Consider the following 19,444-nt stretch of genomic DNA (forward strand, 5'->3'; position numbering starts at 1 on the left):
TGATAGGATACCACATAAAAGGCTGGTTAACAAAATTGAGGTTCATGGAATTATGAGGATCAGCATCAGCTTCAATTTTAAAAATTGGCTTAAGGACAGAAAACAACGAGTTGTGGTAAATGGTTATTTTGTAGACTGGAGGATGGTAGACATAGTGTCGAAGCATTTCATCTTGCACTCATCAGGGCAAATATAAATATTTTATGAATATACAGATCAACTGCAACAAGATGTAGATAGGCTAACCGAATGGACAGACAAGTGGCAGATAGAATTTAATACAAAGAAATGCAAGACGATGCATTTCAACAGAAGGGATAGGGAGAAGCAACATTGACTTTATGGCATAGTTCTATAGAGTGTGGAGGGACAGAGGGACCTAAGGATGCATATACATAGATCTTTGAAGGTGACAGGTAATATTGAGGGTATGGTTGGCAAAGCATATGGGATCTTGGGTTTCATAAAGGTGTTGAGTACAAAAGTAGGGAAGTTATGCTGAACCTTTACAAAGCCCTGGTTGGGCCATAACTAGATTATTGTATCCAGTCCCGGTTGCCGCACCTTTTAGGAAAGATGTGAAGGTCCTTGAGAAGCTGCTAAGGAGATTTACCAGAATGGCTCCAAGGATGGGATATTTTAGCTACAAGATTAGATTAGAGAAGCTGGGATTGTTCTCCTTGGAGCAAAAGAGATTGAGCGATTTGATAGAGGTGTGCAACATTATTACAGGTTTGGATAGGTAGACAAGGAAACATTGGCCCCACCAGCTGATGGTACGAGGACTAGTGGATACATTTAAGGTTTTGGGAAAGAGATGCAGGGGGGATGTGAGGAAGAACCTTTATATAAATTGGTAGAAAGACATGCTGTCAAAGCTTTTCACCTTACAATCATCAGCACAAATGCAAGAATGCCAAATTTCAAAGGGAACAACAATTTATACTGCATGTGAAAATGGTATTGACTGGTTGTCAAGTTCGCAATAGGCAGAGTACTGACCATACCTAACCAGCCCGTGCTTGGAACACTCAAATATAATGTCTAACTTTGGACATGATTCCACAAATTGACAGCACTTGCTGAACAATCTCGAGTATGCTAAGAATTCCACTAACAACCAATTTGAAGTCATCAGTCGGGCTTGTTATGTAGCTCACTTACACTTGCTAGAAGCTACATACATTCATATGCAGGGACCTGTCCTCTGCAGGCAAAAGGAACATGTCTGAGCATTGTGTCTTTTTTGAATTAAGCAATAGCATGGGGGAGAATAGTTTCCTGCTGCATTCTCCATGGCAATGCCTCAAGCAAGTTGACTTTGCCTACCAGTCAGCATTCTTTTCCCATGCAGTATAAATTGTTGCTCCCTTTGAAATTTGGTATTCTTGCGTCTGTCCTGATGCATGCAAGACAAAATGCTTTGATAGCATGTCTCTTTTTCAGCGATAACAATTTTTGTACAGTGAATGGTAATGAGCTGGAACTCGCTGCCCATGAGGGTGAGTGGATGCAGAGACAATCAATTATAGCAACAAGAAACCTGATGGGCACTTGGAGGAAATAAGAGCAGAATTTTACCCTTGGCATGCGTGCCCGGCGGGGGTGTTCAGGAAGCTGACCGCCGCCTGTGATCAGCACTGCAACACGATTTTACGCAGGCTAACTTTTTGTGATTCAGGTATCAGGACACCCGGATCCCTCTGGACTGCAGAGTTCTGTAATCACTCTCCATTTAGAAAACATGCTGCTTTTCCATTCTACCTGCCAAAGTGGACAAGTTCACATTTTCCTACATTATACTGCATCTGCCAAATTTTTGCCCACTCATTTAACCTGTCTGTATCCCTTTGCAGACCCTTACGTGCTCTTCACATTTAACCTGTCTGTATCCCTTAGCAGACCCCTTACGTGCTCTTCACAGCTTACTTTTAATTCATTTATGGGGTGTGGGTGTCCCTGGCTGGGCCAGCAGTTATTCCTCATCCCTAATTGCTCTTGAGAAGGTGGTGGTGAGCTGCCTTCTTGAACCGCTGCAGTCCATGTGGTATAGGTACACGCACAGTAGGGAGGGAGTTCTAGGATTTTAATCCAGTGGCGCTGAAGGAATGGCGACATATTTCCAAATCATGATGGTGAGTGACTTGGGGAACTTCCAGTTGGCAGTGTTCTCATCTACTTACTGTCCCTGTCCATCTAGATAGTGGTGGTTTTGAGATTGAAAGGTGGTATCGAAGGAGGCTTGTTGAGTTCCTGAAATGCATCTTGTAGATGGTACACATTGCTGCCAATGTGCATCGGTGGTAGAGGGAATGAATGTTTATGGATGGGGTGCCAATCAAGCGGGCAGCTTTCTCTTGGATGGTGTCAAGTTTCTTGTGTCGTTGGAGGGGGTCACCCAAACAAGTGGAGAATATTGCATCACATTCCTGACTTGTGCCTTGTAGATGGTGGACAGGCTTTGGGGAGTTTGGAGGTGAGTTACTTGCCACAAGATTCCTAGCTTCTGACCTGCACTTATAGCCACAGAATTTATATGACTCGTCCAGTTCAGTTCCTGGTCAGTATCTGAGGAGTTGCAAATGTTGCTGAGCATTGTGCAATCATCAGCGAATATCCCCAGTCCTGGCCTTTTGATGGAAGGAAGTTTGTTGATGAAGCAGCTGAAGATGATTGGGTCTTGGACACTGCCCTGAGGAACTCCTACAGTAATGTCCTGGAACTGAGATGACTGACCTTCAACAAGCACAACGATCTTACTTTGTGCTAGGTATGCCTCAAACCAGCGGAGAGTTTTCCCCTGATTCCCATTGACTCCAGTTTTGCTCGGGCTCCTCGATGCCACACTTGGTCAAATGCTGCCTTGATGTCAAGTGTAGTCACTCTCACTTCACCTCTGGAGTTCAGCTCTTTTGTCCATGTTTGAACCAAGGTTGTAATGAGGTCAGGAGCTGAGTGGCCCTGGCAGAACCTAAACTGAGCATTAGTGAACAGGTTCTTGCGACAAGTGTCACTTGATAGCACTGTTGATGACCCCCCTCATCACTTTACTGATGATCGAGAGTAGACTGATGTGCGGTAATTGGCCGGGTTGAATTTGTCCTGCTTTTTGTGTACAGGACAATTTTCCACATTGCTTTCCTAACTATCTTTGTGTCATCAGTAAACTTAGCAACTATACATTCGGTCCCTTCAACCAAATCATTGATATAAATTGCAAATAGTTGAGGCCCCAGCACTGATCACTGTGGCAGTCTACTCGTTACATCTTGCCAAACTGAAAATGACCTATTTATGGCTACTTTGTTTCCTGTTAGCTAACCACTTCTCTATCCATGCTCATATGTTATTGCCTTCATGAGCTCTTATTTTATGTAGTAGCCTTTGATGTGGCAAATGCCTTCTAGAAACCCAAGTACAGCAGAATTGCAGGTTCCCCTTTATCCACGTTCCTGTACATCCTCAAAGAACTCCTAATAAATTAGTCAAACTCTATTTCCCTTTCGCAAAACCATGTTGACTCTGATTGCACTGAGATTTTCTAAATGCCCAGCTGTAATTTCCTTAATAACAGATGCTAACCTTTTCCCTGTGACCCATATTAAACTAACTGGCCAGTAGTTTCCTGCTTTCTATCTCCCTCCTTTACTTTTGGAGTAAATAACTTTGACTCTTTTGTATTGCAAATTTTCAGTTGCTTGTATTTTGAGATGAGGAGTGGGACTAGTTTATGATTTGAGAGTGTTAAAGAGTGAATTTGTGTGTGAGAGACAGAGGATGTCAAGCCAGTTATAGATTTTTCTGAAGGTGTTTGAGGTTGCATTAACTTGTCTATTTTGTTGCTGTGTCGGTGGTTGAGTTTGTATTGAATGCGTGCTGCCTGCACGTGCTGAGGCATCTTCATGTTACCTTAAGACTCCCTACTCAGAGGGCATTATCTTGGACTCATTCCATGTCAGAATGATTTGAACTAAATGGCCTTGGCTGTTCAGTTGCCATCATTATAAAAAATTCTAGTTCTTATTTATTGTACAGTGTTTTGGGAGGGTGGAAGAAAATTCTTCATTTTGTTTTGTCATCGCATTGTTAACTTATTACTTCAGCCACATGGGACGTGTCATTTCTGTTTCTTTTCACCCATTTTTTGATATCTGATTTCCTCTGGAACATTCCTTTGGTACAATATAGAATGTAAAATGCTATGCGGAAGGCTTCTTAAGCAACATTTGTTTGTGATCAGCTCCCACAGCTCAGTGTTGAGTTATGGATCAAAAAAATGCAGCTTTCTCTCAAGGGAAACACACATTTTGTAGACCACGGCCACTTTGCACCAATCAGAGAGTGACATCTGTCTGTCATCAACTTCCTATTTAAAATTCTAAAACTATAGCTAGAAGTAAGCTCTATTTGTAGTGCTTCCTTGAGTGTTGCCATTTCCAGCATGATTCCCGACATGGGCAATTTGGATGAATCCAAAGCCACCTTTTTTCATAATTGCATCAGGACACACTATAATTAATGAAAAATAACTGATTTGGTCATGTTCAATTTTTGCACTTTTTGTTATATTAGCTATTATCTTCAGGATTGTGTTGTTTGAATGTGGTGTTTGTGCTTCAGTTGTTTCACATGCGCTCACAGATTCCATGATCAGTATTTGAAAGCTCCATAAAGGTTAAGTGTTTGAGTGAACTTATTAAAAAGACATCAAATCGATTTGTGTTAATTAAAGCATCAAAAAGTGCATGTTCAAGCAAAGCATGAGATACTGAACCAACCTTTGGACTTCAACAAAGCAAGTAGTACAATCTGTTAGATACTGTAATAGGTAATATTAGTAATGTGCAGCATGTTACCTATGGGCAAAGCTTTCCGATTGGAATGGGGGGAGAAAAAGATACGGTATTACCGGAATTGCTTGGCAAGAATGTTTGAGGAGAAAAATATTTTAAATAATAAAACAAATATAATAATCTTGTAATATAAGCTTGATCAAAACAGGATGAGTCGCTCCTCTCTGCATAGGTAATGCTGAATAATATAACAGGGAATTTAAATCTATCTAGTTGATTTCTGGTGATGTTGTACTGAAGGCATCAAAAGTAAATGCTCTCTTCAGGGATTAGAGGATAGGAGATAATTGGACCAGAGTGCATAGCGGTAATTCCGTCCCATTTGAAAAGCTTCCATTCTGTTTTTTCATTTATGTAATACTAATGTCTTTACGTTATTCCCGGTAAATCTCTTGTGGTTTTGTTAGCACTCCCCTGAGTCGTGACTTGGCACATTGGATTATCTGCTTATTTGGAACCCGTCCAATTTACATTCCATTGAAATCAATGGAATGAAAACTGGACAGGTTCTGGAAGTAATATAAACTGAACAACTCGGAGGTGTAAAACAGCGTGAACTGGAGGTTGCTATTGTATCACCGATGGTGGAAAGGTTCAGCTGCAGCAAAATGAGTTTAGGAAAGGTATTTCCTGTATAATGACATGGGGATATATAATGAAAAGATTGATGTAGAAAAACATGACAAAGGGAACTGAGAAGATGGGCGTAGATGGAAAAGCGGAGGTGAATAGGTCCTGCCCCATTCAGCTTTAGAACGAATGTATCCACAGTTTGCACAGCAAGAGTTATGACCAATACCTAAACGTTACAAGGCAGCAAGGATCATCAAAATGTATCCGAAAATAGACATCAAAAGTTATTGAGTGGTGAAAATAGGGCAAAATAAAAATGTACTTCCTCAGGTGTAAGTGCAAGACACCACACTTTATAATTAAACTGCACAGCGACTGGTTGAAGCACATCAATGGGTTATTTTTTGCAGATCAGAAATGACCTTCAGAAACATGACATCGATGTGTATCCTCAAAGACAATTTGATGAAGATGCAGAGGATCGACTAATAAATGACAAAATTAGAGTAAGTAGAATTTCTTAATGTCCAAATGCATTTAACCTGAAATTCCCTGGGGTATGCTTGGAGTCAAATGTTATTTCTTCAATATAATGCTTAATTATTCACCCCACAAACTTTTAGAGCTGCTTAAAAATTGATGAATAAAAATCATAATTTTTATGGTGATCGAATTCATACATGCCTTTAGCTGCCATCTGTTTGGGTACTGTTGGATATTCATTTGTCTGAGGGCAGCCATTTGGAGTTTGATCCATTTTAACACTCTAGCTGTGATATAGTTGAGTCAGTCTTTAGACACTGTTTTTGATGAGCTGAAAATTTGTTCCAAATGGAAAATATAAACCAGTTAGGCTCTGTGCTTTTAGATTTAAGAGAAATTTGAGCAAGTATCTTGTTTCTCTATAGTCACTACTGATAATTTGATAATTTTGAGAAATAGGGCAATCATTCTTGCACCATGTGAACTGGGCTGGATTTACACTACCAAGGCAGGTAGCTCGAGTCAGTAAATTTCCTGACTCACTGGACCCACCCCCATTTTTAAGAAGTGCCCCATGTTGTGTGACTTTCGTTCCGGCGGTGGGAGAGTGTGGGATGGGATGGAGTCGTGCCAGCTGACCGCTCAAGTACAGTGTAGGAGGCCATGGGGGGATGGCGAGTGACAGGGTGGGTTGGTAAAAGGCCTTCCTTGGTTCTCTGGAGCTTGGTCTCAGTTGCTTCAGAAGCTGTTAGGCCTTCTAGCCCTCAACCCCTCACCTTCCCCACACCACCTCCCCTGTGGCCCCACCTACCCTCCATGCCACCTCCGTATAGCCACTCACCCAGCAGTCACCGTGGGTGGACATCAGGAGCCAAGAGGTGATGAAAAAAAATTAAACTTCTAATAATCTAATCACAGCTCTCTCTTGCAAACTTGATGGTGGAAAAAAAACTCCTATTCTTAAAATCCATTCAAAGCTTTTAAATCTCAAGTAGTTAAACTCTTACAAAAGCAAATCAACTAGTATTCAGATAACCCTTTTATAGTCTCTTTAAACTGTCAATCAAACTGTGAACTCTCAAACCCCTGCTGAAATAATTAGTATTTGAAACTCAGCCAAGCATTCATTCAAGCCCTTGAGACAATGTCAGCAAAGAATTCTATTGAAACTGAATGACCAGATGCTACTGTTTTTTTTTCTAACTGGCAGCATAAGCTCTGTCAATCAAAGCAGTCCAGCAGAGGTTTTTTTTTAACTCTGACAGCTGCTGCCTGTTTTTTTTAAGCTTAAAGAACCCAATGCTGGAAGATGCATTTTAGCGGAGAAGATTGTGGGGTGGTCCATTTTGGAATTAGGAGTAAGGAAATGAAACAAAATTTTAAACGGAGCAGAAGAACGTGTGTGCAGCCACGACCATAACAATTATACAGACCTTACCAGCCCTTCAAGAGAATTTACATCTGCCCCATCAATTTGAGAGTTTCACACTGTGGCTTAAGGCCATTGCAACAGCCAAATGGGGTCTGTTTGAACTTGGCACTAAGTTCAAATGGCCCTGCTGAGTTCGGTATTCCCTCCTGTATGAATCATGTCCTGTCCCCTTTCCCATACCAGCAAAAGTTGGATTTGTTGAAAAATGGGGGCAGAGCTTCCGCATCCAAGCTTTGCTTGCCGTTTTTAAAGTTCCAAGGAGTTTTCCTGACTCTATGAAAATCTGACCCCAAGTCGTCCGTTTTTCCCTTTCTTGGCCTCACTGGGGTATAAATTATGATTCCTTATGCCAGGATGTGAATGTAGCAGTGGGACAATATGTCCAGGCATTTGCTTCACTGCTAATCTTGTCAGGACCATATTTTAGGCATCCTGGCCATCCACAGGCAACATGTAACTGGAAACCCTAAAGCTGATTGAAGGATTTCTTGCTGAAAATAGTTTACGATGAACAGGCATCAGGCCTACTCCACTCAGGATTCTTCATTGCCCTTATCCCTACCCGAGTGTCTGTTAAATTAGTGGGGAGAAGGCCATGGCTGACAATTCATACAAAAGTTATAACTGGTAAATTTAAAAAGATAACAACAATTCATGTTGAAGAGCGGTAGAGACGAAAAAAATCTAACCAATAGGCCTTATTGGATCAGTGTGGAGACTAAACATGGCATAATGGTTATGGATTTGTGAGGGCAAGGATATATTAAGAAAAAAACAAATTTGCATTTGGCCAGAAACTGTCTTCAAGGCCACCTGTTTCCTATTTTGTTTTCCTGTTATTTAGGAAATGGTGCCTTTTGCAGTGGTTGGAAGTAACCTCGAGTACCAGGTAAATGGACGAAGGATCCTTGGCCGAAAAACAAAATGGGGAACTGTTGAAGGTAATTCATAAGATAAGTTTAACCATTGAACTCTATTTGCAGAATAGAGTCATAAAATGTTACAGCACAGAAACAGTCCATCAAAACTATCAAGTCTATGCCAGTTTTTCTCCAGATGAGGGATTTACTTCATTTGCACTCTCTTACTATCTCCACTATTTTAAGCAACTATCTTTTTAAATAAGTTATGGATACTGATTCAATAAATTTGTAGTAATGTATTCCAAGTGCCAACCACCTTTTGGGAAAGGACATTGTGTTTTCTAACCTACCCTTTTTTTGCGATTATCTACCTTTTCATTGCCCTTTAAAATTTTGAAGACCACTGGATCACTGCAATCATTTCCATTATTGTTGGTTAAAAACTCTAGCGTCTTGCGTTACAATTATATTAACTGAGACATATCAGCCTGGGTAATATCCTAGAAAATCTATGCTGCAGGTTTTCTATTGCTTTTATAACCTCTTTTATAATGGAGTTCTCAAACTTGTACACAGCACTCTATCTGTGGTCTAGATTAGGCTTTGTGATAAGTTCCACATGACCCATTTGTTTTTGTATTTTATTTCTGTAAGTACAAAACCAAATTTTGCATTTGACTTGCTTATTTGTCACAATCTTTTCATGTCCTACATGGCTGCACACAAAGGTTCTTCTATTCTGTTTAAAATTTTGCTAAGGTATGTTTCATTTCCTTATTCCAAAATGTATCATCTCATAACTTTCTATGCTAAACTACTATCTTCCAGCATTCTGCCTCTATTCTGCTCACACTGCTAACCTACATAAATGCTTTCGCCAAATTCTTGTCAAATTTTGCCTTGCACTCAACTTGGTGCCAGTAGCAATTTCCAATAGCGTTTCCTCAAATGCTCTAGTAAAGAAGACTGGTTCTGTTATAGACTCTAGATGGAACAAGATTCACTACATGCTTCCAGCCTAAGAAATTTGCTTACATCCATGCCACTATTTTCCTGTTCATGGGGTCAAAACCCTCTTATTTCCAGGTGCCATTGTCTTTGTCGTAAATACATTTTTAAGTGTTATTGTACTAAATGCTTTTAGAAAATGTTAATTTTAAATTTAAAAAAATTAGAAAGGCTAAACGGACTACCCTATAGTTGCTGGGCTTATCTTTACATCCTTTTTTTTGAAGAAAAGTATAAAGTTTGCAATTCTTTCATCTTCTGGCGCCACCCCCAAATCTAAGGAAGACTGGATAATTACGGCCAGGGCCTCCGCAATTTCCACTATCAATTCCATCAGTACCCTTGATGCATCCCATCTGATCCTGGTGCTTCAGTAACATGTACAGACAACTTATTCAATGCCACCTCCTTATCAATTCTAAACCTTTTAAGTGCCTGAATTACCTCCCCTTTCACCATGACCTGTGCAGCAGCAAATTCCTTAGTAAAGACAGATGCAAATTATTAATTTAATACCTTCCAGACCCTCTTTTTGGTCCCTAATCAGCCGCACTTCTTTTATCACCCCTTGTCATTTGTATGCCCATGGAAGATTTTTGGATTCCCTTTAATATTAGCTGCTAGTTTCTTCATGCTCTCTCTTTGCTTCTTTTGTATGCTTTTTCACTTCCCCTGTGAAATCACTTTATTCCGGGCTGATTCCTGGTTATGTTGTCCGCCTGACATTTGTCATAAACACGCTTTTTCTTCATTTTAATCTCTATTTCTTTTGTCATCCAAGAAGTTCTGGACTTGTTTACCTTCCCTTTCCACTTTGTGGGAATAAACTTTGGCTGTGCCCAAACTATGATTTCCTTAAAGGCAGCCCATTGTTCAGATTACATTTTTTCTGTCTACCTTTGATTCCAATTTATCTGAGTCAGATCCATTCTTAACCCATTGAAGTTGACTTTTCCCTAATTAATTATTCTTACTCTGGATTGTTCCTTGTCCTTTCCCATAACCAACACTGTCCCTGAAATGTTCTCCTACTGATATTTGATCCATTTGGCCCACCTCATTCCCAAGAACTAGATCCAGCAATGCCTCCTTTCTCATTTGACTGGATGCACACTGCTGTGGAAAATTCTCCTGAACACACTCTAGGAACTCTTTCCCCTCTCCACTCTTTACACTACTATTATCCCAGTCTCTATTCAGATAATTAAAGTCTCTCATTATAAATACTCTATAGTTCTTGCACCTCTTTGGAATTTCCTTGCAGATTTGTTCCTCTACATCTTTCTTACTGGCTGGTGGTCCATAGACTACACTGAGCAATGTATTTGCACATTTATTTTTGTTCCTAAGCTCCAGCCAAATAGATCCTGTGCTTGACCCCTCTGGGACATCTCTCTCTCCAGCTCTGCAATGTTATCCTTAATCAACACCACCACCCCATCCCTTCCCTTCCTTAACACCTTGTATCCAGGAGTATTTAATACTCAGACCTCCCTTCTTTCAGCCAGATTATTGTTATTGCCACAGCATCATACCACATGACAAACTGCACCTGGAACTCACCAGTCTTATTTGCCACACTCTTTGCGTATTCACATACATGCACAATAAGCTTAATTTTGACTTTATTACTTTCTCCTGTCCCCACCCAATAACTTACTATTTCCAATTTGTCCACTCTATCTAATAAGGAGCTATTCCCTTCTCTAGCACTGCCTGGTATTCTAACTTCCTGCACCTTATTCTTCCTTTCCACTTCTATATGCTGCTGTCCATCCCCCTGTGACTTTAGTTTAAACCCTCTCCAACACAACCTCTCCGACCTTTTTTCTCACCCCTCTGCCCCTTACCTGTCTCAGCAGCATGATTTTCTAAAATTTATCCAATTGATCTAGATGTCCTTTTTTCTCTTTGTTTCTTCACTGTTTTACTCTTCCTCATCAATATGCACACATTAGCCATGATGCTGCTGTGATAGATCTTCACTACAACAACAGTTTGCTTTTAGATGATGCCTTTAATGGAGCAATACGCCCCAAGGCACTTAGAGGCATTATCGAACAAAAATTTGACACTGAGCTATGAAAAGAGATATTAGGGCAAACTTGGTCAGAGCTAGATTTTAAAGAGTGTCTTAAAGGAGGATAGGGAAATGGAGAGGTTTAGGGAGGGAATACTAGATCTTGGGGCCTTTGAAGGCATTCTCAACAATGGTGGAACAATTAAATCGGGAATGCACAAAAGCCAGGAATGGAGGAATGCACATATCTTGGGAGGGTTGAAGGGCTTGAAGAGGTTACAGAGATGGGGAAGTGCATGGCCATAGAGAGATTTAAAAACAACGATGACAATTTCAATACCAAGGAGTGCTCAACTGGGAGCAAACAGGTCAGCAAGCACAATTTGGTATCTGATATAACTAGTAGACTAGGATCCTCCTAAATACTCGCACTGCGTTCAAACAGGGGAAGGATGAAGAAAGCAAATATATTTCCAATGACTGTGTGTGTGTGTGTGTGTGTGTGTGTGTCTGTTCACTAACCCCTTTTGTGTGCATGTGTGTGTGTGTTCACTAACCCCTTTGTGTGTGTGTGTGTTCACTAACCCCTTTGTGTGTGTGTGTGTCTGTTCACTAACCCCTTTGTGTGTGTGTGTGTCTATTCACTAACCCCTTTGTGTGTGTGTGTGTCTATTCACTAACCCCTTTGTGTGTGTGTGTATTCACTAACCCCTTTGTGTGTGTGTGTGTATTCACTAACCCCTTTGTGTGTGTGTATTCACTAACCCCTTTGTGTGTGTGTATTCACTAACCCCTTTGTGTGTGTGTGTGTTCACTAACCCCTTTGTGTGTGTGTGTTCACTAACCCCTTTGTGTGTGTGTATTCACTAACCCCTTTGTGTGTGTGTGTGTGTTCACTAACCCCTTTGTGTGTGTGTGTGTGTGTGTTCACTAACCCCTTTGTGTGTGTGTGTGTGTTCACTAACCCCTTTGTGTGTGTGTGTTCACTAACCCCTTTGTGTGTGTGTGTGTTCACTAACCCCTTTGTGTGTGTGTGTGTTCACTAACCCCTTTGTGTGTGTGTGTTCACTAACCCCTTTGTGTGTGTGTGTTCACTAACCCCTTTGTGTGCGTGCGTGTGTCTATTCACTAACCCCTTTGTGTGCGTGCGTGTGTCTATTCACTAACCCCTTTGTGTGTGTGTGTGTGTGTTCACTAACCCCTTTGTGTGTGTGTGTGTCTATTCACTAACCCCTTTGTGTGTGTGTGTGTCTATTCACTAACTCCTTTGTGTGTGTGTGTGTGTGTTCACTAACCCCTTTGTGTGTGTGTGTGTGTGTGTGTGTGTGTGTGTGTGTTCACTAACCCCTTTGTGTGCGTGCGTGTGTCTATTCACTAACCCCTTTGTGTGTGTGTGTGTGTGTGTGTGTGTGTTCACTAACCCCTTTGTGTGCGTGCGTGTGTCTATTCACTAACCCCTTTGTGTGTGTGTGTGTGTGTCTATTCACTAACTCCTTTGTGTGTGTGTGTGTGTGCGTGTGTGTATTCACTAACCCCTTTGTGTGTGTGCGTGTGTGTATTCACTAACCCCTTTGTGTGTGTGTGTGCGTGTGTGTGTGTGCGTGTGTGTGTCTGTTCACTAACCCCTTTGTGTGTGTGCGTGTGTGTATTCACTAACCCCCTTTGTGTGTGTGTGCGTGTGTGTGTCTGTTCACTAACCCCTTTGTGTGTGTGCGTGTGTGTATTCACTAACCACTTTGTGTATGTGATAGTCACTAACCACTTTGTGTGTGTGTGTGTGTGATATTTACTAACTCCTTTGATCTGCAAAATAACACTTATATTGGAGAGATTAATTACAGGAACTTACATCTCCCATTATTGACTTATAAGTGCCACATAACCTTTCCCCTGTTTATGAAATTACTTGTTTCGTTCATTAGTAATTAAAATGAAAACCATGGTCGGCTCTAAGCTCTGGAAAAGTTTTTGTAACCTTTGACCTGCTCTCTGTTACACAAATCCAGAATCATTGGCGTCACCTGTGTGTTTCCTCATGTTTCCCTTTCATTGTGCATAAGCATTTTGATTATTTTAGAGAATACCTTTGTTTAAAAATATATTTCAAATGTAGGTCTGATATTATTTAGGAAAGAAAGATGTTATAAGAATATGTAGAGAGAAGCACAAAGTGTAAAAATAGGACTTTGTGGAGAGGATTCAATAGACAATGCATATGACAACACGGTCTTATATTGCCACTAAGAATCCTAAGTAGTTATTTTTCCTTTTTTGCTTTGTTTAATGATAGTTCAGGCAGAACTATCTATATTCTATGAGCTGAGAAGACACTAAATAATCAAAATACTTTATGAAGCAGTTTCCCTCACACTATGCTACAGACAATCTCTTTTCACATTAATTTGGAGCTCTATCAAGCTGTGATGATAGAGAAAGAAGCCCATTGGCTATTTTTGATCACTTGGATCCACTGAGTGTGCATCTGCAATCAACAAACTAATATCTACCTAACACTGAAACCTCTCAGCAATTGAGGTAAAATTGGTAGCTTTGTTGTGTCATGTTGCAATTCTAAACCCAGTATTGAATGATGAAGAAGTAACTGCATTTATTATTGTTGAAGTACATTAACATTCAGCAGCTCACTGTGTGATTACAAGCCCCATCCTGGATACCAACTGACTTCTCCAGTCTGAATCTAACTGTTCATTTAATTACAATAGCGACACAACACTTAGTGTGATTCAAGGAACATCATTAAAGTCTCAGCATCAAACTGATTTCATTTATTTCTAACTACACTGTTCCCTTATTTTTTGTTTTCATACACTTAATAATGTTATGATGGAGCATATCTATATTGCAGTGTAGAACCTTGCAGCTACTGCTAATGATACACATTTGTGGCATGAAACTTCTTTCTCTAAATATTTTTGAGCATCTTAATTTCACAATTGGATCTTAATTCAGGAATGCCACTCACAGATGGACTTGGTTTTATTACCTGGTCTTTTGCTGTCTGACCCGTCAGGTAGTAAAGAAGGTACAGTTGTATCAGACTATGGTAGCTGCATCGACAATAGGTGATTTAATTTCCATTTGTTTCTCCAATTTTTGGACGAGCATCCTATGTTTACCCTATTCTGTTGGTGCAAACTAACGGCTTTTAGAGTCCTGTTTGTACCTTTCTGCTCTGTGCGTTTTTGGTATAACTTCTAAGGTGCACGTTTGTCATTGATTTTGACTGTAGGAGCATTGCCTTTTCACAAAAGCCTTTTCTCAAATTGCTCTTGGCCCTTTCTGTGCCTTATCTGTGAATTCCACCATACATTAATTTTTCTTGATTGGTAGCTCACTGCTACAGCTTTCTACAAGCTTCTGTTCACTTGCTCTTGAATGGGAAACTCACACACCTTTCTAGCTTCCTGTGTCTACAGTCTGCACTGACTTCTTGATTGACAGCAGGTAATATTTGAATATTAATACCATTACTTACAAACTATTCAAACTAAAGCATGTTGATCTATAAATTCAGCCACAGAGTGCCCATTTGTTTGAGCATAAATTGGCCTACTAAGTCCGCAATATAACAGGCTGAAAATGTGTATGCACTTCCTCAAATCTGCTACCTGCCATAGTGTGAAAGGAAAAAATATATAGGCGTCCTTTACACACATCTGAAGCGGAGTTTAGCCCCTTCGCATTTGCAAATAATGGACCTAGCACCTCTTTCAGGCTCCCTCTCCAAGTTTGGTTTGCGCCAAGGCAGCCAGTGCCATCACTGACTGCACTCAAGGAATATACCCTTAAAGGATTGCCTCCCAGCATTGGACATAATTAACGTACCTGACTGTAGAGCTGGGAGGAGTAGGGATGACTCCACTGACGCCACATTAACCGCTCAGGCTGTGATCCTCGATCTCTATCACTCATAGACCCTGATCTCCCTAACCGCGCCCCCCCCTCAGCCCAATCTTTGCTTCCTCTCCCAATCACCAATTGGCCTCCACTGTCAGCCTTCGCAATGCCTGAACTAATCCCACCCCAGTTACCTGAGGGCCTCTGAGCAGCCCAATGTTGCAAGCCTGATTGGACCACGCCTGGAGTGCTTTGAGCAGTTGAGGCACCACATCTTAGGAAGGATTCAATGACCTTGGAGGAAGTGCAGAATAGGGTCTACCAGAATGATACCTATCCTCCTCATGTTAAATTATGAGGCGAGATTACACAAACTAGGGTTGTAAATTGCTGACATTTAGAAGATTAAGGGGTGATTTGATTGAAGCTGTTCAAGATATAGTGAGGAACATCTAGGATCAACTGAGAGAAACTAGTTCTGCTGAACATGGGGCCATAGTCTTAAAAATTAGAGCCAAACCCCCCCAGGAGTGAAATTAGAAAACACTTCCATGGGCAAGGGTCCAGAACTTTTCCACCAACTGCAATTGTGCAAGACCAACTGTTGATTTCAAATTTGAGACTGAGATTTTTGTTAGCTAAAGGTATGAAAGGATATGGGGCAAAAAGGCATGTCTACAGAGTTAGGTTGCAGATCAGGAATGATCCAATTGAATGACAGAACAGGCTTGAGGGGCTAAATGCCCTACTCCTGTTGGTGTGTTCTAACTTTTTAAATTCATTCATGGGATCTGGATGTCACTGGCTGGGCCAGTATTAATTGCCCATCCCTAATTGCCCTCGAGAAGGTGGTGGTGAGCTGCCGCCTTGAATTGCTGTAGTCCATGTGATATAGGTATACCATCAGTGCTATTAAGGAGGGAGTTCCAGGATTTTCACCCAGTGACAGTGAAGGAACAGCGATATATTTCCGAGTCAGGATGGTGAGTGGCTTGGAGGGGAACTTCCAGGTGGCGGTGTTCTCATTTATCTACTGCCCTTGTCCTTCTAGATGGGTAGCGGTCATGAGTTTGGAAGGTCCTTGGAAGTTGCTAAGGAGCCTTGGTGGGTTCCTGTAGTGCACCTTGTAGATGGCACACACTGCTGCCACTTGTATACAATGGAAACGCTTAGGCCTTCAAGTTTCACCTCCACGCTCAGTACCTTCCTTCTTGACCTGAGGAGGAGATTTCGCGATATTCCCAGCTATCCATTCTTTACCCTGGCTTCTTGCCTTCTTTTCACTCTCCTGCTTTCTATCCTTTTCAAATTTATGGAGGCGATGGAAAAAAGGTTTAGTTTTATGGATCAACTCATAATTAGTCTTCAACATGGGTTCTTATTACAGAAGGTAGGGAGTTTTTAAATTCTTCCAAGATCTCTCTGTGGATTTCATAGGTAGTTTCAACTCCTAATGCTTGTACCCACTTGTCAAAACTACTTTGCTTAACCCTTTCAAATGCAATGTAAGTTTTCCCCAGGCTGTTTTCTTAAATTTTGAAACTTTTGTCTGTATGCTTCGGGAACCGACTCATATGCACTCAAAATAGCCTTTTTCACCACATCATAATCCCTAGATACCTCCTCTGACAGTGAAGCATAAATTTCCTGTGCTCTACCTGTTAATTTACTCTTCGTGGACAATGTCCAATTTTCCTATAGCCAGTTTATCTGTTTACCTATCTTCTGAAATTAAATAAAGAATGCTTCAACATCCTTTTCCTCAAACCTTGGAAGAGCTCATACAAATTTAATCACCTCCCCACTGGGTTCTGATCTGGAAATAAGTCCTTCCTCACCACCTGATGCCTCTTTTTTAACTGCCAGCATCCTAAGCTGGAATTCTTTCTTTTTCTCTTTCCTGCCTGTCTAGCCTCACCTTTTCTAATTCTCTTTCTTGTTTTCTTTATCTCCCCTGCCTTTCTGCCTGTTCCCTTTGGAAAACCCTTCCTCTTTCCTTTTCTTTTTCCTTCTCTGCCCTTTTTCTGCTGCCTCTGGTTCCAATTTTTTGATTTGCAATTGCATTTGAGCCCATTCCAATGAACCACCCCTTGGAGAACTTTGCCTCTTGGATATTCCTTCCATTTTCAAATGCTGTGCCATCCGTTCGATTCTCTCTGCCTTTCTAGCTTTGGCAGGCAGTCCTACTCTTAATTTACTTGCCAATTCAATTTGAGATCCCTTATACAATCAGCACGGGGATCTCTTCCACTTGCAGGAAAGCTTTAGCAGTTTCCAGTGCCATCTTATTTTTGATAGTGCAAACTTGGTGTTTCCTTTTAGATTTTATTACTTACTAAATCTACACCCAAATTATCATTGTCTTTTGTTCTAAAATATTATGGACCCGAGCCCCCAAACTTTGTCACAACTTATTGGGGATAGTGCATTGCAATACCAAGCCCCACTGCTCCCTGAGCCACGACAAATGTGAAAAGTTTGATCAATCCACCTAATTATTTAATTTGGGTTAACAGAATACAAGTACCAGGGTTGTAAACTTAATAAGTAAACGCCTGTTTATTGAACAAATTGTCTTTAACCAGTGGCAAACGAAAGAAATATGAACTGCAAATTTCTAACTTTATAGTCTAAACTCTACCCCTTCTTAAATCCCTAGACACAGACATATAAGACACACAAAAACATGGATTTTAAGGTTGGGATAAAACAGTTCAATAGTACCAATTTCAGAGCATAGGATTTGATGGGTTGATTTTGATAGATTCTTCCAAATTCCTTTCAGTTCTTTGTTGATGACACAAGGTGGTCTTCCCAGCACTTTGTCTTTAGTTCACTGGTTGAGCACTTGCTTTTCAATATCTCTAATGGTGATTTTCCTCTTTTCCTCTTGACAGGGGTTTTCAGAGAGAGAGCAGGTTATAGAGATATGAGGAGAAAAAGCCAGCTAGCTATTATTGTAGAATTACTGAAACCTTACATACACAGGAGAAAGAGGTTTTAGGTCTTTTTTCCTTTCAGGCTAGGAGCTATTCTGCTGCACTGCTTTCACACAAACCCTGGTCACCTGGTCCGAAGCCAATTAAAACGTCATTGCCAGGCAGTTCCCGATTAGGTTAAACTCTTCCTCGGCACCATCCTGTTTTTCATGGCACACTCTGTTCCAGGACAGCAGCATTGTATATCCCTTACACTGTTCCAGTAGACATGCCCTTCAAACTGCAACCATTGTAATTTTAATCTACAGCCCAATTGAAATAAAAAATATGTTCTTTACAATAGTGAGAGATTCAGTGATGGTAATGCCATTGAATGTCAAGGTGGTTAGATTCTCTCTTGTCAAAGATGGTCATTGCCTAGCACCTGTGCAGCGCAAATGTTATTTGCCACTTGTCAGCCCAAGCCTGGATATTGTCCAGGTCTTGCTACATTTGGACATGGACTACTTCTGACCTTATGATGGAAGGAAGCTTCATTGATGAAGCAGCTGAAGATGGTTAAGACTAGGATACTACCCTGAGGAACTCCTGCAGGAAGTTTCCTTGCCCAAGTTTGACCTGATTCCATGATACTTCATGGGGTCCGGAGCTGATGTTGAGGCCTCTTTGCCAGAGTTGTTGGCTCTATTATAATGAGGCCTGAGCCCATAATTCAGGGAGCTTTGGAACTAGTCTTCAGTCACAGGAAATGTTCCCTACAGGTGCCTGAATTTCTGAACCACTGTCAATGCAACCACAATTTGCAATTCACTGGGTATCTCATGCTGTCCACAAGTTGCTGACTGATTTGCACATTAATAATAAATAGCATGCATTATTCACACGCTGCTATTTTTCAACAAATTCTGAGCCAATACTTCTAATAAGTTAAAGAATTTGCTACTTCATGAGCAATATTCTGATTTATTCTACTTCAATACGCATTTGGCTGTGTCTGTTTTATTTTATGTTTCCCTGTGTCCATCTAACCCTTTGTACTTTGCAGCATTTCTTAGTGAGTTTTTCAACATCTACAATCTGATTCCTATAGTGTACACTTCAATCTATTACTGTTAACTCCACTTTCCATTTCCAGCACTCCTAAAAGTTCTCATCTCATTCTTTCTCAGTTGAGATCAATCTCCTGGTTAGATGCAACATAAACATGTCAGATTGCAAATCCTCAACAATTTTTCCATTGGATTTGTCTATTGCTTTACTTAATATTGTAGCAATGGCATATGTAAAATTTCTTCTCAATATATATATATATATATATATAAATGACTTGGATGAGGGAACCAAATGCAATATTTCCAAATTTGCTGATGACACAAAACTGGGCAGGGTTGTGAGGAGGATGCAAGGAGGCTTCA

The 19,444-nt window shown here is 40.7% G+C and overlaps 1 protein-coding gene across 6 annotated transcripts in view; it reads left to right on the forward strand.

The window, feature by feature from the left end:
• LOC144699737 (neuronal-specific septin-3-like) overlaps positions 1-19,444 on the forward strand; it is a 264,727-nt gene that overhangs the window by 235,491 nt on the left and 9,792 nt on the right. For all 6 annotated transcript variants that reach the window (XM_078570913.1, XM_078570917.1, XM_078570915.1 and 3 more), the window contains 2 exons: positions 5,837-5,932; positions 8,186-8,282. In XM_078570913.1, coding sequence (XP_078427039.1) covers positions 5,837-5,932; positions 8,186-8,282 — 193 coding nt within the window. The remainder of the gene's footprint in view (positions 1-5,836; positions 5,933-8,185; positions 8,283-19,444) is intronic.

This window comes from Cetorhinus maximus, chromosome 24, assembly GCF_964194155.1.
Source record: "Cetorhinus maximus chromosome 24, sCetMax3.hap1.1, whole genome shotgun sequence".
Lineage (NCBI taxonomy): Eukaryota > Metazoa > Chordata > Chondrichthyes > Lamniformes > Cetorhinidae > Cetorhinus > Cetorhinus maximus.